Here is an 8,788-nt window from a genome sequence, read left to right on the forward strand (position 1 = left end):
CACTTACTCTGTGAAAGCCCATGTGAAGAGATGAAAAGACAAGCTAGACTGGGAGAAAATTCTTATAAAGCATATATCTTTTGTCTGACAAAGGACTAGTGTCTAGATCATATAAAGCACTCTTAAACCTTAGTTGTGAAAAGACAGTTTAATTAGAAAACAGACAGCAAAAGATATGAAGGGACATTTTATCTAAAAGAATATACAGACAGCAAAGAAACACATGAAAACATGTTCAGCATTATTAGAAATCAGGGAAATAAAAAAAAAAAACAAGATATCACTCTACAGCTATCAGAATGACTAAAATTTAAAAAATGAAAAATCTAAATTTTGACAAGAATATGAATAAACTGGGGTGCCTGGGTGCACATTTGGTTAAGTGTCTGACTCTTGGTTTCTGCTCAGGTCGTGGTCTCAGGGTTGTGGGATTGAGTCCTATGTCAGCTTCCACACTCAACACAGAGTCTGCTTTAGACTCTGTCTCTGCACCTCCCACCTGTGCACTCCCTTTCTCTCTCTTTCTCTTGCTCTTTCAAATAAATAAATAAATCTTTACAAAAAAAGAATATGAAGAAACTGGGTCACTCATACTTTGCCAATAGGAATGTAAAATGATACAGCCACTCTGGAAAATTGTTAGACAGTTTCTTATAAATGTAAACATGCAATTGCCATACAACCTGTAAATTACATTCTTGGGCATTTATCCCAGAAAAATGAAGACTTGTGTGTACCAAAACCTGTACACAAATATTCATAACTGCTTTATTTGTAGTAGTAAAAAACTGAAGTAGCCCAGATGTTTTTCATGGATGAATGATTAAACAAACTGGGGAATATTGGTAAGCCATACAAAAGAATAAACTACTGATACATGCAAAAACTTGGATGAGTGTCCAGGGAATTGTGCTGAAAGAAAAAAAGGACAATCCCAAAAGGTTATGTATTGTATTAATTTATGTAACATTTGTGAAATTAGAAAATTTTACAAATGGAAGACAGATTAAAAATGGAAGAAGACAAATGAAGATTGCCAGTGGTTAGGGACAGGGATGGGCAGAGGCAGGAGGGGCTTGGGTGTGGTTATAAAAGGGCAGCTGGAGGGACCCTTGGGTGTTGGAACTGTTTAGTATCTTGATGTGGTGGCAGATACCTAAACCTACACAAGTAATAAAATCATATAGAACACACACACACACACACACACACAGGAAGGACTTAAGTAAAACTGGAAAATCTGAATATAATCAGCAGATTGCATTAATGTCCATATCTTGGTCATAATATTTTACTATAATTTTGCAAAATGTTACCATTGAAGGAAACTGGAAAAACTACACAAGGGATCTCTCTGTATTATTTCTTACAACTGCATGTGAATCTATAATTATCTCATAAAAATTTCAATTAATAAAAAGAAAGAAAAAATGAAAAATGAAAAATAAAGAATGTCTGTCACAGTGATTGTTACATACCAAACAACCCTCTTTTATTTCAGGCAGCATTATTTCAATCATGCAAACCCAACCAACCCCAAGAGTTCTGTGCCTCTGAGTTGAGAATCTCCCCAAGCAACAGGCAGCACCCACAGGGAATATGTGTGTGTCCGGTCCTGGGAAGGGCCAGACTTCTCTCATCAGAGAGATTACCAGAAGAAGAAGCTGAAAAAGGAAGGGAGGGTTGGAAATTTAATGAAGCACAGAGAAAACAACAACAACAACAACAACTCTTCAATGCCTATTTTGCTTTAGTCTTCTAGACCTTGGAAAATAATGTCCAAACTTAAAAAGAGCATGCCAAAATGGTTAGAATGAAAATAAAGATCTAAGATAAGTGAGTAGATGGGAAAAGAGCATCTATTTATTTTTTTAAAGAACTCAAAGCTTCAGCCCAGATAAATACCATGCCATAACATTGAAGAAACTTGGCGATGTAATCAAGATAACACTGTCAGGGGGCACCTGGGTGGCTCAGTTGGTTAAGTGTCCAATTCTTGATTTAGGCTCAGATCATGATCTCAGGGTCATGGGATCCCGAGCCCCGGATCGGGCTCCATGCTCAGCACATGGAGTCTGCTTGAGATTCTCTCTTTCCTTCTCCCTCTGCCCCTCCCCACACTTGCGCACTCAAATAAATAAATAAATAAATAAATAAATAAATAAATAAATAAATAAACTCTTTTTAAAAAAGAAGAAAACACTGTCAGTAATTTTGTAGAATATTGGTTGAAGAAATATCAGAGGGATGAGTTGAGCTAATGCTGTCTGGATGCATTAAAAGGATAAGATGACAGATTATAGAACTACTACAACAGTACAAAATTCTCAAGTGGATTATTAAATAAGATAATTAAACATTTATGAGACAGGAAAACTGCCACATAGCATGGGTGTATTAAGTTAAGTGAGGGTGACATAGTGAAAAGAACTGGATTCAGATGACCTAGGCACATGCCTTAATCTGTCAATAAACAGCTGTGTGGACATGGGGAAATTGCTTGAATTTTTTGAGCTGCAGTATCTTTATCTGGGAAATGTTATAAAACTATATGTTCTTTAATGAGTAGTTTAGAATCTATTCACAAAAAATCTGTTAGCTCTAAATGTACCAAATTTACCTCAATTCTTTTAACCAGGTTGTCTGATGATAAAAGAGCTTCCATTTATTAAGAAACACATCTGTGCTGGGTATTTATGTGATTTTATAAAGCACACACTTTGGTCCTATGACAGATGGGTGTTATTAATCCCTTTTTACAAATGATAAAATCAAGGCTGAGTGGCTAACTAATAGATCAGGTGAATCAGGATCACAGTGTGTCCATCCTGATAGGAGGGGATCAGTTGACCAATTTCTCATGCTATTATGAGAAAGATGAGTATATTTAGGATGGATAACACTACCATGAGATAAGACTACAGTGAATATTACCATAATAATTCTTAGTTGTTTGGATAGTTATACCTAAACTGTGTTGATAATGAGTCCATGTTTTCATTTCATGGAAAGTTTCTTCTGGTGTTTCTTTAACCTCAGCCTGTCCAGCTATTTCTTTCCTTTTTTTAATAAACAACTTGGTTAAAAGAATAGAAGAAATTCTCATCAGACTTAAAAACAAAAACAAAAAAAGGAGAAATATTCAGATAAATAATTTATTCATATATTCCTTTATAAAAGTCTCACATCCAAAACAGGATTTAAGGTAATTTAATTCTTTCACAGTGTGATCAGTATTCAAAGAGTGAAATACATTAGTATTGAAAGCAAATTTCTGCACTTGGCATATAAACTATCTTGCTAGATAAGGAAAGACCTTAACATTGAACAGGGTTGGGATTTGGGGAACTGGAACAGAGGATGAGAATGAATGTGATTGGCTTTTGGGTTGAAATTTGGAGCTTCCAAAAAGGACTGGAAAGGGGGTATCTAGAGTGATATCTAAATACATTTTTTTTCCTTAGTCACAAGACCTTGGATTAACAAAAATTTTCTATAAAAACAATAATTTTCTATTGGACAGATCCAGTTTATTTCAAGTTGATTTCAAGTGCAACAGAAACCAACCATGTGAAAATTCTAGCACAAAAGGCTGATGCAAATTTTAGTTATAGTCACAGAAGAGGGTGTTCAGACCCTAGGAGGCAATATAGTCTTGCAGTTTCTGCTTTAGCCAGGCCACCATCTTGAGGATGGTAGGTTTCCTTCCTTCTGAATCGTGTAGTTACTAACCAGAGGAAGTCCTTGGAAGGTGTCCAAGGAATTGAAAGGTCTGAAAAGCATGTCAGATGAGGAACAGCTGGGACAACCAGAAAGGAAAAGACTTAGGAGTGACATGAAAGCTTCTTTCAAATATAAGAAGAGCTGATGTTTGGAAAAGATAGTTGGTTAGTTCTGAAACTCTCAGAAAGCAGAAAGCGAAACTGGAAGAAGTGGGTGGAACAATTAAAAAGCACTTTCTCCAGTGAGAGCCTTTCCAAAGTTGAATGCGGGCACTTCTAAAGGTCAAAAGCCTCCTGGGTTACTCATTATCTTCAATTCAGTGAATGTCAGTTGAGATCCTTCTTGTGCCATTCTAAATGCTTGAAATGTGTCAGTGAGGAAAACAGACAAGAATCCTCACTCTTGGGTGTTTACATTCTGGAAGGTATGGGGAAACTTTTAATGAGCAATGAAGCCAGTCAGTAAATTATGTAGTCTGTTGGAAGGTGAAAGAGTTATGGGAAAAGAGTAGAATAAGACCAGAGTGATGAGAGGAGGCGGAAGGGGAATGGGGCAGACCTTAGTTACAGATACGCTGTCAGAGCAGGTCAGCCTCATTGAGGAGGAATTTGAGCAAAGTCTTTGGTGAAGGGTGGGAGGGAGTTCTCTGGGGGAAGAGCATTCTAAGCGGAAGAAAAAAAAAAAAAAAAAAAAGCCAAGCATCAGCTTGAGATGGGAGTATGCTGGCAAGCAAGACTCCTCTCCAAGTGTTTAAGCAGAGCTTGGCAGAGCATCTGAGAGAGAAGCTGAAAAGACGATTTCTGGTTTTGGTGAGAGCTTGGACTCCATGACTTCTGAGGTCTCTTCCAACTTCTCATATTCCTTGAGCTTCTGATTCAGTGATAATTCAGAATAGTTAATTTGGTAGCAATGAACAGGATAGATTCAAGAGTGGAAACACCAGACCAGGGTTACAAATAAATGGTTGAAGGGCAAGACAGATAGTGTAAACATTTCATAATGCTGACAATGTATTCACATATTGTAATAATATTGTGTAAATCATGCAAAGCATGTGTGCAGACCAAATCTTGCCCAGGGGCCACCAGTTTGAGACTTTGCATTGGAGAAAGTGAAATCAGTTAAGAGTGTAATGATGTAAGCCACACGTAAGGTCGTGGACAGAAAGTCAAAGGAGAATAAAAAAATAAAAGAAGAGAGCCAAGTCTTTGGTGAGAATTCTTCCTTTGTTATGATTTGACAGAGAACAAAAAAAGAAGAAATAATCAAAGACTGTGTGGTTGAGACTCCAGGAGACTAGTTCACACTGCCTTTGCTCTTTCTTAAGCAAGACTCACATTGATTTTTCTTTTTCCTGCCTATTATCAATAACCAGATACTTACTTGCCTTTTCATTGTCCTCTTACAAGTAATCACCTATAATTTAGGTACTTAGAGAAAATATCAGCCAGTCTAACCTTTCTCAGTTATTTTGAATCTATAATGTAATTATAGTCATAAAACTTTTGAACAGAGGCTCAGAATTAATTAACTGCAACAATTACAGAGACACAGATAAAACTTTTACTCTTGATGTTTAACTTGTCCTGTTTCCTTGTTGCAGGTGCCTTCATTTGCAAGATGCTGCCATTTGTCCAGTCTACTGCTATCATGACAGAAATTCTCACCATGACCTGCATTGCTGTGGAAAGGCACCAGGGACTTGTGCATCCTTTTAAAATGAAGTGGCAATACACCAACAGAAGGGCCTTCACCATGCTAGGTGAGGATGTACCAGGGGCAGCATTGCCATTCTTTATTACAGAACACACAGAATTTCTTCACAGTGAACCGTATCGATCAGGTAGCCTCTTGTCTAGCTTGTAGGCATCGGGGTGTAACTTCAGGATTTTAGACCTCTCCCCATTTACCCTGACCCTCACTCCTTTTCTCCTTTAGGCCTACCCCCACACTTAAAATCTCCCATTTCAGAGTTACTTCTTCAGTTTAAGTCTTAACTTTTAAGCTCTAGTTCCAGCTAATTTAAGATAACCTTTCAGTGGCATTACTACATTAACATTTATTAGATTAGTAAACGGTCATCCTCAGGTAAGAGGCATCTAAACTAAAATGCCCTTCTTAGAACAGGTGGATTTTGATAGGGGAAGGAAAGGTGCTTTTTAGAAAGGTAAAGAATAGGGGTGCTGCTCAGAGGTGGCCCCAGTGGTGAGGCCACAATAGCAGAAGTCCACAGGGCTCATGAGATCCCTGGGTGCTGAGTGCTAGAGGTGCCTGACGAACACAAATTCCGTCCACTTCATAATTTTGCTTCAGGCGTTCCTGAATCCTCAATTTGCTGTAACTGTTCCTGAGTCAGCAAGTCATGATGAGCAGCTACCTTTTGATAAGTGGCAAACTTGAAGCAATGTCCTAAAACCTAGCATAGTAAGAGAGAAGAATTTCTCTATTCGATCATTATCATTGAGGCATTTAAAATTTTAATGTGCTTCCCAGTGGTTTGAATGTATGATAGTTCATCAATGAGAGATTGAGGGAACAACTAATGCGATAACCAAAGAGCAATTTTTACTACTATCTCACTTGAGAGGAAATGAGTAAACATTTATTTCTGCTATAAGAGTTTAGCCAGCATGGGAGAGTAGAATTACAGAAAGAACTCCTGAAGTCTTTGCAATGCCAAACTCATTTTACATAGTTTGAAATGAATAGATAAATCAACAGGGAAAATATTCATCAGTTTTAGTTAGTTAGTTTCAAATGTATGGCATATCCTCCCTACAAACAATTCAAAGGCCTCATTGCTTTTAATAATTGACATCTTTCCACCTTCAAAACATCTGAAAAGCATGTGTGGGTGTGGAAAGCCGGTGAAAAAAGGAATACATGGAGGAGGGAAGTTATTAAAAAAAGGAAAGAGAAGTAGAGAGTCTCAAGATCTGAAGGCAAAGTCAATAAGAGGAAGTCAAGGTAATTTCTACTCAAAAAAGTCATGGGAGACAGAAAGGATTTTAAACCAAGAAGTCTCATCTCCCCATGGGACTTTCGTGCAGTGTTGCCTGATATCTTCTCTCTAGCTCTGTTACACTGGGAACCAGCCTTGTCTTCATGCCCAGTACCTCCTAGCTGAGACTGCTTTGCCCCCAGGCCCACCACCAGCAGCGACCTGCCAGACTCACTTGCCCACAAGTGTTCACAGATTATACCAGTAATATAAATCTAACCCTGGCCCTTCAATCCCTGAACAGGCAGTAAACCCAGAAGGACTGGCAATGAAGTCAATCCAATCAGACTCAATTCCTCCAGAATTTCTATTAAAGATTGGAAAAGTGATTGGACATAAGATAATATGAGATACTGATCGGACTAGAATAGAATATATGTGTATGGCAATGTGGAGAGAGATTGATTTGTGAGTCAGAACTGTCTTAAATCTTTGAATAATAATGACTCTCTATAGGCAGTGCCAGTTCATATGTTTCTTTATAATAAACCCCAGTGACAGTTTAAGTGAGTCTCAGTATCTTGAAACCCAAGGCAATATACTGTTTTCTCAATGGTGCTACTCAATATAGAAAGAACAGGAAGAATTTGAGCCAAGAAATTGCTCTCAGAATTGATGTTGGGTCTCTTGGTTCTGGCCTCATCCTAGTCTGTTCAGATTCTCTTTTGTTTCTGGTTAAGGACACATCATTAAAGCAATTCCCTCACCAAACATGGAGGACGGGGAATTTGGAAAGAGCACTCTGGTTTCTGATGTTTTAAGTGTTTGTTTTTGTAAAGCCTCATGTTATGAGGCTCAATATAAATGGTACTGAGTTGTAAGAAGAAACCGTAGATGGTGATCTATATCATGTTTAAGTTATTCATCCGTTTGAGAACCAAACAGCAGGTGCTTGATCAACATCTGCTGAGGGCCAGGAATTTTCCTTGGACTCTTGTTTGGGGAAACAGACAAAAAAGTAAATTGCATTGTCTTTGCCCTCAATGAGCTTAGAGGATGTTGAAAAGAAATGACTAAGGGCAGCAAATGACTAGAGGGCACATGGAGACAACAGGGAACTAGCAGTCAGTTCTATCTGGAAATGATGGTGGCCTTCAACGATTTCCTAGAGGAAGTGACATTTGAGTCAAGTCCTGGAAAATGAGTTCACAGATAGTGGGAATAAAGTGCCAGTCCAGGGTGACAGTGTCAGGGCACAAAACAGCTCAATGCATTCTGGGATATAGGGACTGAAAGCAACTATTTAAGTTCCTCAGTAGAGGACTCTGGTTTAAAGAACAAGGACAGAAATGTAAGAGGAGAGAGGGGCAAGTGAGAGAACCTCAGGAACCATGTTAAGGGTTTGGGTTTTATCTTATAGTCACCAAAACATTATTCAGGAGTTTTATTGTTTATTGTTTTAAGGAGTTTTAATTAAACATTTAAAAATGTTTCAGGAAGACTATTCCAGCAGCAATTTTGAAGATGGTGAAAGAGTGGCCGTGAGAACAGGTAGACCCCTGCACTGCTTGAGGGCAGAGATGATTGCATATAAGGAGTCTTTATGATCAGCGCATGTGCTTTATGCATAAGCATGCATGTGTTTTGCTTCACTGATGGAGCCATGTTCTGATGATTTTGATGTTTTGGCAGGTGTGGTTTGGCTGGTGGCAGTCATCGTTGGATCACCCATGTGGCATGTGCAACGCCTTGAGGTAGGTCGGGACTGGGATTGGTAGTCATATTATTGAAATGTTTCCCAGCCCTCTCAATGATAATCTCATTTCTTCCAGCAAATTTGTATGATCCCAATTATTTCACTGAAAATTTTTCAAGTGGAATAAAATAATTTGTTTTTTTTTTTTAATTTTTTTTTATTGTTATGTTAATCCCCATACATTACATCATTAGTTTTAGATGAAGTGTTCCATGATTCATTGTTTGTGCATAACACCCAGTGCTCCATGCAGAATGTGCCCTCCTCAATACCCACCACCAGGCTAACCCATCCTCCCACCCCCCTCCCCTCTAGAACCCTGTTTGTTTTTCAGAGTCCATCGTCTCTCATGGTTCGTCTACCCCTCC

The 8,788-nt window shown here is 38.3% G+C and overlaps 1 protein-coding gene across 1 annotated transcript in view; it reads left to right on the forward strand.

The window, feature by feature from the left end:
- QRFPR (pyroglutamylated RFamide peptide receptor) overlaps positions 1-8,788 on the forward strand; it is a 55,391-nt gene that overhangs the window by 29,136 nt on the left and 17,467 nt on the right. The window contains exons 2-3 of the mRNA XM_021681491.1: positions 5,327-5,485; positions 8,357-8,418. Of these exons, the coding sequence (XP_021537166.1) occupies positions 5,327-5,485; positions 8,357-8,418 (221 nt within the window). The remainder of the gene's footprint in view (positions 1-5,326; positions 5,486-8,356; positions 8,419-8,788) is intronic.

Source organism: Neomonachus schauinslandi, chromosome 2, assembly GCF_002201575.2.
Source record: "Neomonachus schauinslandi chromosome 2, ASM220157v2, whole genome shotgun sequence".
In the NCBI taxonomy this organism is placed as follows: domain Eukaryota; kingdom Metazoa; phylum Chordata; class Mammalia; order Carnivora; family Phocidae; genus Neomonachus; species Neomonachus schauinslandi.